The sequence below is a fragment of the Bactrocera oleae genome, chromosome 6 (genome assembly GCF_042242935.1).
Source record: "Bactrocera oleae isolate idBacOlea1 chromosome 6, idBacOlea1, whole genome shotgun sequence".
Taxonomy (NCBI): domain Eukaryota; kingdom Metazoa; phylum Arthropoda; class Insecta; order Diptera; family Tephritidae; genus Bactrocera; species Bactrocera oleae.
The window spans coordinates 72,656,578-72,674,498 of record NC_091540.1 but is presented as its reverse complement, the minus strand read 5'-3'; the positions used below and the strand labels follow the sequence as shown (position 1 = coordinate 72,674,498).

General features: G+C 34.1%; 3 protein-coding genes across 11 annotated transcripts; 2 read left to right on the top strand and 1 right to left on the bottom strand.

Moving 5' to 3' along the window:
- Positions 1–615: 615 nt before the first annotated feature.
- Positions 616–3,333, top strand: LOC106619655 (tubulin polymerization-promoting protein homolog). Of its 3 annotated transcripts, none has more exons than XM_014237853.3 (3): positions 616–1,074; positions 1,180–1,421; positions 1,472–3,333. In XM_014237853.3, exons 2-3 carry the CDS (start codon positions 1,210–1,212, stop codon positions 1,614–1,616), a joined length of 357 nt encoding a protein of 118 aa, XP_014093328.1. In that variant the 5' UTR covers positions 616–1,074; positions 1,180–1,209; the 3' UTR covers positions 1,617–3,333. The 3 variants fall into 3 exon arrangements, with proteins under 3 accessions (XP_014093328.1, XP_014093327.1, XP_014093326.1); XM_014237852.3 differs by lacking the exon at positions 616–1,074 and having other exon boundaries at positions 1,083–1,421; positions 1,472–1,627; positions 1,692–3,333; XM_014237851.3 differs by lacking the exon at positions 616–1,074 and having other exon boundaries at positions 1,083–1,421.
- LOC106619668 (type 1 phosphatidylinositol 4,5-bisphosphate 4-phosphatase) lies at positions 1,852–5,930 on the bottom strand. 4 transcript variants are annotated; one of them, XM_014237873.3, is made up of 6 exons: positions 5,794–5,930; positions 4,843–5,182; positions 3,665–3,843; positions 3,385–3,594; positions 3,163–3,327; positions 1,852–3,096 (listed from the first exon to the last, which is right to left on the bottom strand). In XM_014237873.3, exons 2-6 carry the CDS (start codon positions 4,985–4,987, stop codon positions 2,980–2,982), a joined length of 816 nt encoding a protein of 271 aa, XP_014093348.1. In that variant the 5' UTR covers positions 4,988–5,182; positions 5,794–5,930; the 3' UTR covers positions 1,852–2,979. The 4 variants fall into 4 exon arrangements, with proteins under 4 accessions (XP_014093348.1, XP_014093349.1, XP_014093350.1 ...); XM_014237874.3 differs by lacking the exon at positions 5,794–5,930 and adding an exon at positions 5,320–5,730; XM_014237875.3 differs by lacking the exon at positions 5,794–5,930 and adding an exon at positions 5,410–5,730.
- Positions 5,931–6,394: 464 nt separating this feature from the next.
- nudE (Nuclear distribution protein nudE) lies at positions 6,395–9,430 on the top strand. 4 transcript variants are annotated; one of them, XM_036364057.2, is made up of 7 exons: positions 6,395–6,518; positions 6,968–7,118; positions 7,195–7,348; positions 7,404–7,677; positions 7,765–7,986; positions 8,464–8,570; positions 8,896–9,430. In XM_036364057.2, the coding sequence occupies exons 2-7, from the start codon at positions 7,039–7,041 to the stop codon at positions 9,289–9,291; spliced, it is 1,233 nt and encodes a 410-aa protein (XP_036219950.1). In that variant the 5' UTR covers positions 6,395–6,518; positions 6,968–7,038; the 3' UTR covers positions 9,292–9,430. The 4 variants fall into 4 exon arrangements, with proteins under 4 accessions (XP_036219950.1, XP_036219948.1, XP_036219951.1 ...); XM_036364055.2 differs by having other exon boundaries at positions 6,399–6,518; positions 6,808–7,118; XM_036364058.2 differs by having other exon boundaries at positions 6,402–6,518; positions 7,035–7,118.
- Positions 9,431–17,921: the final 8,491 nt, after the last annotated feature.

The following is a 17,921-nucleotide window of genomic DNA, read 5'->3' as shown; positions in this document are numbered from 1 at the left end:
GATGGTGTCACCCCAAGTGAAGTAAATAGCAATAATTGTTATATGATAAAGAACATGGATCATTTATTATTTATAATATTGAGGAAATAACAAACACAATAATTACTGAGACAAAAAAGGAATTGTTATACAATTTAAATTTTTTTTTCTAGCTTTGACAGCTGCAAACTCACCAATAACTTCATAGAAATTTATATTTTGTATTGCCTCGTGTTCGATGGCTAATATACCAAGATTGCTAAGCCACGATTTAATTTATTGAAACTCATCTCACATGAAGCTACAGACACGCAACCGTCATTAATAATTTCAGTGCAAAGACGCAAGATTTGGTAGAGATTCTGTAAAATCCCATTCTACAATAAACTTTAAAAAATCTAGAGCCACCCAATCAGTAACCGTATACATAGAGCTGAGCTAGGAATCCCCGAAAAAGAAATTTTTGTGCTAGCGATTTATTTTTGAGAGACCAGGTGGGTGCCACCCCCAGCTTGCGCCCCCTGCTACGCCTATGGATGTTATGTAGCAATAAAGAAACGAATTTGAAAAAACCGAATAAGGGTGTTGTTATTGTTGTAAGGGCTGAAATCAGAATCAGAAGTAATTTAGAGAATGCAGCCGAGTTGACAGTCGTTAGCCGGATGAAAATCCAGGACCGTTCCGATTACGTAGACCCGATTGTCGCGGCAACGTAAAAAGGAAGAGATCGTTAAACGCGTGCGAATTCTTGTTCTATTATATAACTCATGATATTAATAAGCAGATCCACTATTCTTAATAAAGCCTTCAATGTCAAAAATATATTAAAGTATAATCTTCGTCACAACTGTTAAATATTGTAACGTGAAATTCCATTATTGGAAAACAACTAATATTTAAAGTTTACCATTCTACCGCACAGCTTTTCTGGTGTCTTTGTCAATAGCTTTCCTTTCCTAAATTTTAACATAAGTATGTACTTACATATACACCGAAATATTTACACATGCATATGTATGTAAGTACTTATTTAAGTTATGACTATATTCAACATAGAAACGGCAATATAACAAACAAAAATGGGAACACAAACGAGTAGGTATCAAATGTTTTGAAAAAAAAAATCAAATTACAGTAAATACATATAATTTGTGAAACAAATTTATACGTGTAATATCTCATTTATATAAACAAATCCAGTGCAAAATTCGCAGTTATATAGTATATACCATGGCCGACGAAGATGAGAATAAGCAAAAGAAGCATACTATCGAAAGTCTCTTCCACTTGTATGCAAACAATAATATCAACACCTTAGACTTGGAAAATGAGATATACGAGACCATATTATTGTCCCAGATCGATTTTTGGTTGGATCAAGCAAAATTATTAAAAACGGTATTCACGATGACCGAAACTGGCATGGCTTACATGAAATTCAAGTAATTTGTAAATCTCTGTTTTATTTTTTATTAAATTTTTTAATTTTAAGAAAATGGCGTTTAGACTTTGAGGAATTTTTGGATTTTTTAAACATGATTTGCCAGGGTAAAGAAATTAAGGTTGATGACATTAAAAAAGCGCTACTCGAGGCTGGTCCGCCTGGCGGAGGCACTGAAATCGTTGTGGTGAAATAAGGAATTTATAAGTATTTAAATAATTATTTAATATTTACATATTTAAAATAACTGATTTAACCGCTCAATTCAAAGTAATTTCTTTGAAAGGATATTGTCCGAGTGGACTCACATCATTTAAAAGTGTCACATTGCTGAGCATTTCGCTACCCCATGCTAGAAGTGACAGTGCTCAGAAAAATTCAATAAAATTTACAATAATTATCAATATATATAAAAATAAAATAAAAGTTCCTTTGGTTTTTTCGCGTTTATTTACAGTATATCGTAATAATCTAAATATAATTGTATAAGTTTCATAATATTTCATTTAATTATATAGTTAATATTAAATGTTGTTTTATAGAATTCAGATTTGCTCTCCTTTTCCTTTGCCTTCATTTTCTCATATTGAATGCTTCCGTTAAATTTATACTTGAACCATTTGGAAAACTCGAGGCTTATAATTTTTAAATTTATACATATTATTTTCGATCTTAAGTGACCGAAATTATTACAGGCTAATCAACAAACATGCGTTTACTAGCTGCAGGACAACTTCATACATGTGAGAACTATCAACACGTGTATTCATTTTTTATATAAGTATGTTGGACTTTATATCTAAGACAAATTGTAACGGAAGCGGGATTTTTCGTTTTTCGTTTGTGTGTGTTGAATAATTATAATCTATCGCGTATGCACCGCATATCAACATTATTTGTTGTAATTCAGCCAGGGAATAAAAACATTTACGTACAAATACAATTACAAAAGTTACAAAATCATAATTTATGATAAAAATTGTAATTTATAAGCAAAGCAGAACCATATCCAAACAAAGTGAATTTTTCCAAGCGACCAAACTATTTAAAAAAAACTGTGAACTTATTACGTAAAAAGTTGTCTTTCTTTGTGTTTTCTTTTTAACAACATATTCTGCATAAATATTTAGGCGCGCATTAAGTAAGACTTTTCCTACATTCTTCATGTTTGACTGTTGAGATATACGTTGTACAAAAAGGGGTATTGCATTAGTGGATTTATCAAATATTTATCATTTATGTTAACGCAGCGTGTTACATGCGTTAGAACTACATTAATACAATATTATTATTTTTACCCGGTTCGAATAATTAATTATAATGCAATGTTTTTTGTTCGATTGCATATTTATTTAGAGTGGTGAACTATGCATTTTACGGTGTGTTTTAAGAATTATTCATTAGTGAATGTAGTCTGTAATAAGTAGTTTCTTTTATGTATCTATACCTGCTTTTTCATTCTATCTCCTCTGGCTTTTTAATATGCTTAATGTGTTTATGTTGGGTTGTTTGTTTTGTTAATATCGAAAGGAATGATACAAAAACATTTAAATACGCCCTTACATCGGACCATCTATGGCGCTTACTTTTAAACGGAAATAATAAACAGAACGTGCACCCAAAAAGGCTGCAATCAGAAATAGGCCAATATAAGCAATAACGATACCGCCGTGATCCTGAAAAGTACAAATAAATAAAAAGTAGTGAAAATTAACACCATGTACCATAAATGGTAGCCTTACCTTTGCATACTTGTACGTGCCAACAGTAATCCCGATGCCCGCAATAAGAAATAGCAGTCCTAGTATAGCGAATAAAATACTACGTCCGCAAGCGAAACGCGATCCTACAGACGAAACTTTTCTGCAGTGGGGACAACGCGCCAATGCATTGTGAAATGTATTAAACTGAAATTATAATTTATTATAATAATACTATAGCATTCCCTTAAATCGGAAATATACCAAAAATGTGTCTGAACAGTGTCCGCATGTTACACGGCACATTCCTGGCATAGCCGGTACGGGTGGGGTAACTGGACTCGGTGCTAAATTTATAATACGCTTGCAATTAGGCCGAGGACAAGCTATGCGCTGCGATGAACTTTTACAAATCAACAGACAGTTGCATGGACAACGCACATACTTCTTGCCAGGAGGGGCATTACGTATTGGCTAAAAAGACATTAATTACATTGTGTTACATGTTTATTAACGGTTGTTCGCACTGTTTTTTGGTACTTACAGTTGCCTCATTGCAGTGGCTGCACTTCACTACATGTTGATCCCTTTTTGTCGTAATATCGATCATGTTTTGGCACACCCTGCATGTAACCATTGGTACACCAGTTCCAGTGTTTGCCTGATATGGCGGTGGCAATTCATCGGGACCCACAAACGGAACATTTGCTTGGGAAACACCGCCTAAAAATTATTGAAGACATTTTTATACAAAAAAAAACTAATTAAATACGTTGTGAGATCTTTTGAACCTTTTCTGTAGAATATATACATGTTGGAGGAGGCTTATGGAAAAGCATAGAGAAAATGATAAGCAAGGCAAATTCAAACCGCAAAAATAAAAGCGGATGAGTGTGCGAATCTAAACAGATTGCATTAAATGAATGATTCTTCTTCACTAAAATCTAGTTGGTAGACAGATAGAGATCTATGTCATTGCTAAGTGATACACTATCTTAAGCTTCAAAGAGCGGGTTTCTTTCAACTTGCGTACATAATTACATACGCCATATTAAATGTATGCACATACACATATGTAAGTACAAATTATATGAGGTTTTAATTCATATACAGCCAACAGTAACTGATGAATTGTTCGGGATTATATACATGCTGCAGGGATAAGGATTACATATGTATACATAAGCTAAATACTTTGATAACATATCGCAAGACAACAGCTGTTTCTCCACAAGCCATGACGTATGAGTCATCCGATTAAAGAAGGGGTACCAGAAAGTGATATATGGGAAAATACAATAGGAAATAAAAATCAGAAACACACACATGGTATATTACGAATTCGAATGCTGCTAAATTGAAGTGTTTACTCCCAAATAATAAGTTTTCAAAACCGTAACATATTTTATATTTATACCCTTTACACTGCAGTGGTGTTGTAAACTATGATATACATGCATATGTTGTACAAGACATTAATATATACTTTTAACCACTTCATGCAATCGCGAAAACTGTGAAAGATCTGCAAGCCACCCACGCCCCTACTTTTATAAAATACACTTATACGGTTTCTATGACTGCATTGTGGTTGCTTTATTTACAGTTCATTTAGCAATTGTGGATGTGTGCAGCATCAAATGCTACCCATGTAACAGTGCCGGGTTTAATGAACTTGATTGCATATTAGATTCATAATTATGTTAGATTTGAACATATTACCTTCAGTTGAATTTGCTCCAGCAATAATAGCCGCACCTGCTTCACCGCCCTCAACACTGCCCACTACAGCACTAGGCTGACCTGTAGAGTACGTATTATTGGTCTCCTCATTGTTAATCAAGCTCTGCTTCTCAGGATCAGCCATGGTTTCAGCGCCAGAAGATATTTACTGAACTTTAAATTTTATGGGTTCAGGTATAAACTGAAGAAATCCACGAATATTTCGATCACTGATCTGCACTCCTTTGTTGCTATTTTCTTATACTTCTCGTCTACTTGATTCAATGCATTAATTCAGGTTGTTCAGGTCCTTCTGTGAGCACTTCTTTGTTCGTTGCAACTATATATATATATATATAAAGCAAATCACATTTATATTATTTGCTTAGTAATATAGATAGTTTATGATGTTAATAAAAAAAAAAATTTCACATCGTGTTTAATCGTATTGGATTGTAAGATATGAATTATATGTACATATGTATGCTTTTTTCAAAGCGGCAAAAATCAAGTTGGACGTTCTTCCCTGCTCCTTAGAAAATGTTCTTAATGCGACGTTTTAATCACCATTGCCTACCCCTTCCGACTCCTACTCGCATTAAATAGACAACTACTGGGTTTACGAACACTTGGCTATACCGATTTCAATTTCGCTTCATTTATATTTGCTGCACATATATTTTCCGTGCAATGCAATGAAAACCGTGTTCACCGCTTTTGTTGCTTTCCCTTTGTATCTTCTTTTCGGCACTTCTCTTTTTAACGTTATTCCATTTCTTTGTTTGCCAAATTGTTTTTCTATTTCCTATACCCGTCAAAAATTGTGAAATTTGCATTTGTTATTATCGGTCAATACAAATGAATTTTCCGGCTCCTTTCGACAAATTTTATTACTTTATGTATTATTTGACACCATAAAGATAATAACTTGATATTAAACTTCTTATTTACCAATTTTTTACAATATTTTCGAGAGCTATCCGGAATCCTCCCAAATGTAGCGAAATGACTTTCACAGCGTTGCATTAAATTGGAATAACTTCGTATATGGTCATTACACCATGTTTACATGTTAAATAGAGATTACGACAATCTCGCCCAGCTACTTTCTTGGCGTCCATTTGACTCTTGGAGGTATTAAGTCCTCGTGTTTCAAATATTTGCTTGATTAAAGTGTGTACCCTTTATAGAGAGTGATATTGTTTGATGTCCATAAGTTTACGGATTAATGTTTGGTATTTTGATATGTGAACAAATCGAGAAGCAGTCACAAATCATCATCAACTATAAAAGTCGTTTTGTGCATGAATAAGGAGTGAAGTGAGAAATATAATATATGAAAAAACTTTTTGTCAGAGAATGTAGAATATATTTTGGTTGTGATAATTCACATGCTTGTACGCAAAAGAACATTTTCTGTAATAAACGTTCATTGTTTTCAGATATGTTTGCGACAATCTTGTTTAGTAGTATAGGATACAATTAATGCACATAAGTGCAAGCTTGTAAGTTGAAACAACAATAGCCGAGTAACTTTGTTTTTTGGGAGCTGGCAATGCTATATTAAAGTTTTGGTATTTTATTGCAAACACAACTTTTAACGAATTTTGTCTCACATTTATTTCCGATATTTTCTAAGATAAGCCACCTGAATTTTAAAAAGCTGTTTTCAAAATGTAAGTGTTACACACAGTTTTAATTTTCATACGAATGGAAAGAAATTATGTGAGTTAGATGTGATAAACCTGTTTTGAAAATCTGGACGATGATTTCATTGGCTTCTAACCTTCGTCGTTCGAACTCTTCCGCAGTAGTTGCTTTCGATATTTCGTTGGCGTCGGCTGAGCCGACGGCGTCATTATATCGAATATGAATAAAAAAATTTGAAGCCAACTAAAGTGGGACCCAAATCAGTTTCGTACACTTGTTTTCAAATTGATTTTCCGCAAGTTATTTTATTTTCAGAATCGTGTTTAATTTTTATTTAGCGGAACGAACAAAGCTTTAACAATTTTTTGTGTGAAAAAATTGTGAATAAAAAGCTGAATAAGGAAAATCGTGAATAAGCAGGATTTTAGTGCTATTTAAGCATTAAAAGCATTTAAGAATATATATTCGCATATAGGAAGACGTAGGGAGTTCTATATAGACTTCCTAAGTAAATCTACACCAAGCTTATCTTTTTGGCACAGCGCAATGGAATCTCCACCAATGTTTAATAGCGTTGAGGATGAATGTCGGTATTGGAAAGAACGTGCTAAGCTCTATCACAAAGAGTAAGATTTTTTTATTTTAATAGTAAAATAATTAGTTCAGTAGCAATTTCATGTATAATGTGTTTGAATTGTTAAGATGGACAGATGTGAAACAAGAATATGATGAATATGTGGAGCAATCGCGACAAATGGAAGCAGAAATGGATGCTACACTTGATCAAAAACAGAGTATAATCAAAGATCTCAGATTGACACTTTCCTCATTAGAGAAAGAGAATGAATCATTAAAGGTATAGAAGTGAAATATTTTTAAAATTGGTTTCATCAAATATTTGTATATTTTAGCTTAAACTACAATCTCATGGCATTGAATTAGCCAATACAGAGCGACAAATGGAAAATTTTAAAACCGAGCGCGATTCCCTCAAAGTGTACCTGCGACAATTGGAACAAAAAAACGATGATTTGGAGCGAGCACATCGCATACTCAATGAAAGCATTGCAGATTTTGAAAGAATGTTAGATAAAGCTTATGAAAAAAATGCTCTACTTGAAATGGAGGTGGATGAAAAGGAAATGCTACAGGAAAAGCTACAGAGACTTATGGATGAAACAAGAGGTAAAATTGTTGCAAATGTTACACAACCAGTAAATATATGATCCACAACTTCTATGTTAAATATTATTCAAATTCCAATTTTTGTAGACTTAAAACAAGAACTGAATGTAAAAACGCGTAACCCATTAAATGGTTCAGTTAATAATATATCTGAATCGACAACACTGTCGGCAACTATAGCAAATGGCGCTGTAAATAACAGTGATATAACACATGAAGAAATTAGCCTCAACAATACCAGCCTTACACATAATCTGAACAACAGTCCAGCAGTTATTCCCAATTACGGTGAACAACATTCGTTGAAAAGTAAGATTTTAGGTGTATTACACTCTAGGAAGTGTGGCATTAAATTTATCAAGTTTAAAACAAAGTCCAAATTAAAAAAGTCAAAAATAAGACCGTTTTGCTAATAATTAAGTGTTGAAATTGAACCACACAAACTTTACGGCTACTTAACGCCAAAAATTGTAATAGATGATGTGATTATTATGTTCTTCCTGATAGGTATAAAATGAAGTATTTCTTCAGTACAGTTTTACCAATATATTTATTTTTTTTTGTGTATTTTTTTATTATAACGTCGTTGTGAAGTTTTCAATAAATATGTAACTTGTAAGCAACAAAATATTAGAACGGAATATAACTGAACTAATTTGAAATGACTATAACAGCTAAGTACAAAAACGAGAGGAAAAGTAGTTGTATCGTTTGTGTGTGTCCGTAAGCATGTTTTTCACATTTATATTTGTTGTGTTAGAACATTTATCTATAACTCAAATATAGAAAAACCCTTTTCAGATTCAACAAATTTACTCAATGGCAATGCAATGACGCCCAGCTCTCGTACATCTGCACTCAACATTGTTGCAGATATGCTACGGAAATTGAATGTAAGTTTGAGTAGTCACTGATCTATTTTGAAGTTAATTACTTAACCTATTAGGCATATATATGTTTAAAGTCAAGATTTTAGTTCAATTAATGTATTTAATGTAGTTTGTTTACAAGTATGCTAAAAAATCGACTTTGTGCAAATCTAAATGCTCGACTCAGCGTAACACATTCTAAATAATCCACCTACTAACAGTTTATATTGCATCCCGTAACTGGTCACATTTACTATGCTCTAACCTGCTACCTGCTATCCATCACTTCTTCTCACATGTTGCATAAAATAATGCATTGTGGCATCATGGCCTCTGTGTTCTCTTTTAGTTGGATAGGGCACTTTTATGCCCTCTGTGTGAAAGGTTTCGTTGTATCTGTGATCGTTCAGTAGCTGCTGCTGCTGACTCTACAAGCAGCTGTGCCTCCACACCAACGACCGATAGTGTAGGTCGTCTTAGACGCAGTTTAACAAATACCTTTGGCAGCAATAATTCCATGGACACAAACGCTACAGTGACCTCCACAAACACGTCCTACACCGATTACGACGCCGATGTCTCTGATGTGTCCTTACGACGAATCGCCAGTCGTAGCAATTCGAGTCTAAATTTTGGTACAAATATATTTAAGCGCTTTGCAGACCGCATGAGTGGAGGAAATATCATTCATCCCAACTCTACTAAAACACCGATAAGCACAAAAAATAAAAATATTTCCAAATAAGTACAATAAGTTCGTTATAATTTAGTATTTTTTATTTTGCTTTGCTTTTGTGGTTTATGAATAACGAAATATCGTTTAATTATTTCGTATGCGAAAAGCATTAAACTATTTTTTTCTACAATAAACGTTTTATACTGCATTGTTGTTGTGATTAGTTATAGTCAATTATATTCAATTCAAGGCGCAGATTCGTAATGCAGTGGAAGAGAGAAGCCAACACTTGGTCGGAAGGAGTGGAGAGTTGCAAAAAATTTGTTTGCTTTCCGTACCTGTTCAAATAGGAAATGTCGTATGATAGTTCTGACATTGTATAAACTATATAATTCTCCTACGACCAGGCCCTATTTGTGTTGTGCTTTTTTTAAAGGAGATGAAGCATCTCTCGCTCTTCAGTGTTAACTAAAAGCAAATCTCCTGTGTGCCTTTATTCTTTCGAGACAATGAATATGCTGGAATCATTAACTTCTTACATCATAAGGAATCTTTTTTAACAGGCGAAAAGTTTCTGTTCTCCAACAGATAACATCTTTAAGAGTAAATACTGAATGTCATAATTCCGGGCACTCCATTTATTGCATTACAAACCCTCATATAGTGGAATTTATGTAAAATTTAGATTAAGAATACGAGCGATTTGAAACAAAATAAAGCACTTATTTTCCCCTTTGCAGGCAATGGAGACAAAGCTCAAGACATACCGGGATCATGCCCCAATCGTGCACCCACGTCAATGACAGCCGCTCAGTTGCAGTTCAGCCACATTTCTAACATCAACAACTACCACAACAACAACGTCAACTCTTTATACACACAGCATTACTGTTCAACCACTAATGGATAACTAAGCAAAGGCTTCCCTTGGTGCCGGCTAGCAAAGAAATAAATCAAATCAGATTATTCATTCCTGCTATATATCGGTTAATAATATATACATTTAGATAAAGAATCCTTGTTAATTTGTACACAGCTGTGATAGCGAGTGTGTATAAATAAAGTGGCGCTTGTAATACTGCTAGCACACATACATACATACCTACATAAGAGAGTGAAATGTGCTGCGAACAAAAGAAATGGACAACAGATTGCTTGAGAAGAAAGAAAATCGAAATCCGTTAATTTATACTATAGCCTTTGAAATGTCTATAAATACTTAGAATTAACAGTTAAATTGGATGACACGAGGATAAATTGTTGAAAACAGGATGAGTTGTTTTAAAACACATTTCATTTTGTGATGCGTTTTGCGCACTGCTACAAATACAAAAAGTATTCTTTCTTATAATTTATATGCTTAAACGCTTGTGAGCACTAACTATAATTAATGATCGATTTTTACGCCACAAACATATAAGAGAAAACATTACCTATTTTTCTACAAATATTTACATGCTCTTATTTCATGTGCTGCAAACATATTTTTTGTGAAACATTTAATATGCAAATGAAATATGCAGCAAACAAATGTTTAGTAATCGTAAGAGTTCGAAAAGTGAGCATTCAATGCTCATGCCCGACAGCTAAAACAGCTGAAATTATTTGTTATGTACATTAAAAGTCTAGTGATTCTACAAATAAGCAGATTAAATCAATCGCAAACACCCAGCAATTGTAACTCCAAATAATATATACATATGTATATACATGCAGATCAGCAGGATATCTGTAGTTACGAACAGACGAGCAGTGCACTGAAGACATACTGCAATAACAACACCAATAACCAACAGATGGCACCCGCAGTGCCGGGTATCCGAATGCGAGAAGTAACTGTATATTCCCATAACTCAAGAGTAGAAAAACGTGAGAAAACAAATGAAATAAAACGAAAAGACTTGTGTGATTGTAAAATTCTCGACAATGATCTTAATAGAAGTCCGCTCGTACACCCATATAGACGACTTGTTAGTATAATATCGAATAGTAGTAAAAATACTAACTTTTAGCAAAAATTTATGAAACTAAGCACATATAAATGGAGCAAGATAGTGCGTAGTAACAAAACAGCAAAATCAAACAAATGCGTAAATGCCCCTAGTGTTTGCTACCAAAACAAAAGACAAGCACTAATTACTCTCATACATATTGTACCGTTATCATTCAACTCTGAGCTCTGGCGTCCGGTCGCCTTTACCCATAACATATACAAACATACATAGTTTAAATGTAACATTACATAACCATTTAAGTGTCTAGTGCTGCCCGTACCGCACTTACCGCCCATTTTGCCAGTTTTATATATTTTTTCATAATTATATTCATACGTTAGATTTTATTTTTGCATTAATTTTAGTTTCATGAACCATATACGTATTTAATAATGAATACTTTAAGGTATTTTTCATAAGCAGCTGTAACTGCACGATTAATTTCTCATTATGAATCTGAAAATGTGTAGTTTGTTTGAGTACAAGTAAATTAATGGAAACTATTTTTGTAAGATTTCACTTTGAATTCAATGAAAACCTTCTGTTCACCAGCATAAATATAAGTATATGCAAAGAAAAACTACAATAATATGTAATATGATACAATAAATAAAATATATGTGTTACCTACAGAGTTGGATTCACAAACTGCTGGTTTTATGTTTGTAATTATTTCGAGGAAAAAACTTCTGCTTCGCTCTCGGTTCTGTATCCTAACCATAATTCTACTAAAAACCATAAGTGTCTAAATGTTTAGCGTATTGATACCAGGTTGAGGTTAGGATTTCAGTTAGTATATTACTAGAAGATAAAGCCCTAGAAATTATTCACGAATCAATACACCATGAGCTCATTTCAAAACAAAATCGGAAAAATTTCAGACAAACTAATTATTTAAGCAATGAATTTAAAAATGGCAAATGGGAGAACCTCACAAATTTTAATAAAATAATATAGGCTAAAAACTCTTCAAGTGCTCCAATTGATTGTAAGCTCTTTTATTAATCGTAAAGAAATCTGTCTGGTAAGATACATTCGGTTAATTTTGCGCATGAATGCTGTATACGAAAGAGAAAAGAGTGTAAAGAGGTGTGTGCAAGAATTATATCCTGATTATTTCAAATTCGATAAACGCTTTAAAATTAATCCACTATAGCACCGACAAATTAAGGATTTTTGTTCCTTACCTAATCTAGTTTGAATTATTGCAATTCGAATAGTAAAAACTGCGGAGTCAAATAATTTCCTTTTCCGATCCCGAAATTTCGGGCTTCAGCACTTATTCGGCCTTAGTTAAAATATCCCAAGTGTTGAGGCAGAGAATGTTGCCGTGTAATTTAATTTTCGAATTTGCGCATTTTCAATGTTCCTTTTTAAAAGTTTACATTTTAGTACAGCTAAGATTTGCGCCTTCTCTATTCATAAAATTCTCTGCTTCTATTACTGTCCTTCCCTAATCTCTTCTACTCCATCTGTTTTGTGTATTTGCTTTTGCTGTCTTACTTGTGTACTAAATTGTACAACAACTATAATATGAGCGGGAGTAATAAACAGTCACTTGTTGCAAAATACCCATGCACCCACAAGCATGCACATACATATATGCCAAAGAGGGGAAACCGTTTTGGGAAATTTATGTTTTTAGAAAGTGCTATTTATTTTCATTTTAATTCAATGTCAACTTGTTGGCATTGAGTGGAGTTTTGGGATTTCTCATCGCTTTGCCTTAAAGTGTCTATTTTGAGCATTTTGCCCCAATTTGTGGGTTATGTAGAATATATGGTCCTTGGAAAGTAGGAGCAGTTTTCTTTAAAAAATTGTTTGTGCTGCTGCCACAACTCCAAATAAGTCAGAAATGTTTTATGGATATGGGTTTTTTAAAAGATTTTGAGCTAAAGTTTCTTGTAAATATTAACCACGGTTTGTGTGTTACAATATATTATTATTTGGTCTTAGATGTAAATATATGGGTATTTACTAAAAACACATATTATATATGTACGTACATATGTATGTGGCGAATCATAATTTTAGTTCGAAAGTCAACAAGTTTTTGTTGTCAGAGTAAAGAAAATTTGCGATTGTGGAATAATTAGGTTAAAAATGCATTTGTAACTCTCCATGTATAGAAAAGCCATGGGTGTGAGTGTTTTAGAATTAAGCACCTGTCATTGAGTGGGTAGACTGAAAAGTTTATTAACTCCCCTTGGGTACATTATTTTTGGTTACAAAAATTTCAACTATTTTTCAAACTTCAGATCACCAGCACACACACAAGTTTGCCACGGAATTTAAGGGTACCAAGTTCAACAGTAATCGACTGAAAAGGGTTCAATTGGAAGAAAAAACAGAAATAATAACTTTCAAAGAGTCCTAATTATCTCGTAATATGCAGAAGGTGTAATAAATAACAATTTATATATACAATACACAGATATGGTTATGCTCTGGTATCATTGTTGTCGTTTCTTTGGGGCGTGGACTTTGATTTCCAGTTTCTAGAAATAAAATTTATTTTGAAGAGAGATCGAAGGGCGATGGACCGCTGGCGTTGATCCACTTTTTATGCAAGCATTTGTTAGAAATCTATATTGAATACCATTTAACACACACCGGTACAACTAAAACATTTACCTGTGTACATAAAGTATATGCGCCTTATGAATTATTTCACGCGTTTGGCAAAGAGGCCAAGATGAATCCTCGCAAACAAATAAAGCCGTTAGATACACTGCGGCAATGCGCGCGAATGTGGACATAGTATATCAAATATTTGTTTATGTGACCACGCTCGTTGTTGCTCTGTTTCTCTGTTTGTCAGAATATGTATACCGGCTAAAAATAGCTGTGGTGTTGGCGTCGGTCGCCCTTCAATAAACACATTACAAAATCTGACACCACAAATTGATATTCTGCGCAAGTTTCACAAAATGTCACATTGAAAGCCTCTGCGTTCTGAACGAAAATCCTTACACATTATATAGCTGTCTATATACATATGCATTTATTTCTATTTGTCAAATAAAGTGAGCAGTGAACACACTCATGCCCACCAAGAACGACTTTGAGTACCGCTTGTGTAAGCAAAATCATATTTGGCAAAAGTAAAGACATTTTTATTACACATATCGTACATATGTATGTAGACGACAAATGCATATGCTTACATACATATGTAGGTGTTTATACTAGGTCGGAAGTCAGAATGACATTCAGGTAATATCTGGGGCTTTGTTTGAAGACGTGCAACAATTATAGCCAGGAGCCCATATGTGTGCCGTAATGTTCATGCGGCTTGTTGACTTATGCAAACCTTCCATTCATGGTGGAATGCACAGTGACTAACATTTTTGTGATGAATCACGAAAAAGTGGAAAAATGCCGAGTAGGCACATTTAAGGTGAAATGAAGATATTTGAAAAGTTTAATGATTCGCATAAATGTGGGGTCTCTAATAAACCTTTCACTTCGATTCAACAAATGGCAAATAAATATATGCATCTATTAGCGATTTTACAATGACCATTTATAAACACAATCCTCCTAACGACGGTCATAATGCCGCGAACGCTAACTTGCGTGCGCCGTGGCGTATGAGTATCATTCAATGCAGTTGACCTGCGGAGTGTAATGAGCCGAGAAACACGTTGGTCCAGAGTCATGATTTTGCCCAAAGACAACAAAGCGATTATAGCGAAATATTGATAAATAAGGTCCAAGTATATAACTGGAATTGAGGTGGATGCTTCTCACTGAAAACTGCTCAGCTTAGAATTTTTGCTTTGCTTTTTGGCAATATGGCGTTGTGGCCATTAGAAGTAACGGCAGCTACCGTTAATACCTAATTGAGTCATCTAAATGGTTTTGAAGGAAATTGATGGACATTTTGAATTATTTGTGCCAATAGTACGTGTTTGGGCGAAATCGCCTAGGCATTGCTGGATTTGGTTAAAATGGTAATATTTAAAAATATACAGTCAAAAATAGCGTTGAGTTTGATTTTTTATACATATACATATGTACTTTTTTAAAGCAATTTTATTTATAATTTCGTATGCTTTCGTATCCTTTCGATGCATTGTTGTGTTTTCCGATCTTTGTTTGCTTTTTATAAACTGAAATAACAACTAAAAATAACAGAAGCATGCTGATGCTGAGAGCTATCGTATTATGAGTGCTCCAGCTTTGCTTATTGTACATATTATTTATTTATATTTCTACATCTGCATTATATCTGCGAAGAAAGGCATAAAAGAAGAGAATAAAATAAAATTGAAATGTGAGTTCTAATCCATATACATATGTGCACGGATATATGTACCTATGTGCCTGTATTGGCATAAGCTTCATAAGATCAAAGAATAGCAAAAGAAATGAATACGAAGAACTTGTTGCCGATGAGCAAGGGTGAGACAGCCGGAGCAAACATGTGGGCCAACGAACGCTCAAATAAGACAGGAATGCGTACAGTACGAGCACTTGTTTGTAAAAAATTTACGCGCTTCTTTTTTCAAAACACATTGACTAATTCGATGAACTATGCTGTCAATTTAGATAGTATTTTTTTAAATGGTGTTTGCAGTTGAAATAAGGCATTTCCATATGCCATGCCTAATATGCAAATCTTTAATTGCCAGTGGGTCAGGATGTTGGTCACATTTAACTTTGCGCAATAAGGACAAAGTGATGAGGAGGTATACTCAATATTTCTAATTGCAAAATACTAAATCCTCCATTAATACAAAACCTAGAAAGCACCAGATTTATCAGTTCTCTCTTTTAAAAGTCTTGTCATTGTAGTGAAGTTTGAACGTGTGACAATTGGTACTGATTTTTCAGCTACTCTTCTTCCCTTCTATCACTCATTGGTTATAAAAATGTTTGTATCTCTTATGAATGGTAAAAATAAGCTGCGCGTATCATCAGTAACCTACCCATCTTCCTTTCTACCCACCTCAATTATAAATACCACTTCTAATGTTTGGTTTATTGTCGCATCATATTTGTGGAATAAACTTCGCCGATTGTACGCACACTCGTACTACAAGCATAATCTCACCTAAAAATGTCGCATATAAATTCCATAAGCACCTCGTAATGTCTGCATTCATACCTTTGCAGCAGTTCCCGAGCGAGTTTAACAACGCGGAAAATTTCCATGCAGGTGTGGAGCCATTATAAAATTTTGCTTATCTGCCATAATTGACTGATGGATTTTCCCTTTCCCATTGGTTGAGACTTTACATTACCTTGTTGATATATGTACGTATGTTTGCGATTATCTGTGTGTACACAAAGATATAATTACACGTTTTTCGTCGTTATCACTTCTGCCAACATATGTAATGTCACTTTCGTTAGTCTGCTTTGGTGTACTTCTTAAGCCATCAAAAGAAGTTATCATTCTATTTTCTGCAGTTAGCTCGAGTTGAAAAACAGCGTTGTGCGTAATATTGCCTGGCCATATGGATTTGAATACAGGTGATTGAAGGCTTCTCCAAGTTAAGCAAGTAGATTGAATTATTCAACGGAAACATGATCGCAATATCAGTCAGGGTCAGTATAGGTATAAGTACTGTCTTACTTCAACCCTGTAGACGTTTGCAGTTGACCTTGATTTTAATTTTAAACCATTTCCACCTTCATTCGCTGTGCAGTTGCAATTAACTTCGCATTTATAGAATATTTATGCGTTTCGCTCACAATATAAATTCCACGCAAACTTAGTTGCTAGAAAAGTAATTAAGTGAACTCCAACTTGATGCTCATGTATCTTTTAATATAATTGTGATTATTTTCGGTTTGCGTGAATAGCACAAGACGCTGTGACATCGCTGTGAATTATTTTAGTTGTGAGCTAGTTTTATGCGCAGATCGCATCGCTACAACTCTTGCCATTTCAGGTGTTCTTGTTGAAAACTTTCTGATAGCGTTTGCTGAAGTTTGTTAAGTGATGTAGCGAATGCTGCTTGTGGAGTAAATGAGGTTGGATTTCAACATATATTTGAGAAAACACACAAACCTGAGAGTCAGGTTAAACCAAATATATAAAATTATTATAGCAAATATGCAAACAAGTTCCATTTTGTTTAAATTGTTATCTTTATTTTCACATTTCACATTAATTTTCTATTTTTTCGTTTACTCATCTACCATTCAAATGTAACTCATACGCCACGGCGCCCTTCTGTTGTGCTGCAATGTTGATGCTATCGAAGGCATATTTGCATCGGCCAGCTGCGCTCGAACTATCCGGCAAATTTCAACCATATTTTGCGAAAACTTTCTCGAATGCATTTATTTGTTGGGGGTAACATTTTTGAAATTCTCCGTTCAGCCACTTTGCATAAAATCGCTCGCATAACTTTAAGGCGATTGCTTGGAAAGCAAAATCACTTTGCAATTCCTGTGTAAACTTTCCAGACCTGTGCACTTATCAGCCGCCTCTCGCTTTCTCTGCTTCGTACAACAAAAAAAGAAAATTAGCAACAAATAAATGTGCCGTTACCAAAAATATTGTGCTTTCGCTTTATTTCAGTTGGTATTATACATTTGCAACTTTCACGTCATCTTTCTTTACTTGAACGCTGGTTGATACAAAACGATGGCTGCATAACGGTACATAGCCGACTCTTGGTTTATAACAACCAAATTGCTCAAATTTATACACCATTTGCCATTATTCAAATATGCTTATAGGTTAGG

Bases quoted from the DNA above. Each gene is read 5' to 3' on its own strand.
- LOC106619655 (XM_014237853.3), top strand. From the start codon at position 1,210: ATGGCCGACGAAGATGAGAATAAGCAAAAGAAGCATACTATCGAAAGT. The intron at 1,422-1,471 runs GTAATTTGTAAA...TTTAATTTTAAG, and splicing joins ATGGCTTACATGAAATTCAA to AAAATGGCGTTTAGACTTTG.
- LOC106619668 (XM_014237873.3), bottom strand. From the start codon at position 4,987: ATGGCTGATCCTGAGAAGCAGAGCTTGATTAACAATGAGGAGACCAAT. The intron at 3,328-3,384 runs GTATATTTCCGA...TTATAATTTCAG, and splicing joins ACTGTTCAGACACATTTTTG to TTTAATACATTTCACAATGC. The intron at 3,097-3,162 runs GTAAGGCTACCA...TGTACTTTTCAG, and splicing joins GCACGTACAAGTATGCAAAG to GATCACGGCGGTATCGTTAT.
- nudE (XM_036364057.2), top strand. From the start codon at position 7,039: ATGGAATCTCCACCAATGTTTAATAGCGTTGAGGATGAATGTCGGTAT. The intron at 7,119-7,194 runs GTAAGATTTTTT...TGAATTGTTAAG, and splicing joins GCTAAGCTCTATCACAAAGA to ATGGACAGATGTGAAACAAG. The intron at 7,678-7,764 runs GTAAAATTGTTG...CAATTTTTGTAG, and splicing joins ACTTATGGATGAAACAAGAG to ACTTAAAACAAGAACTGAAT.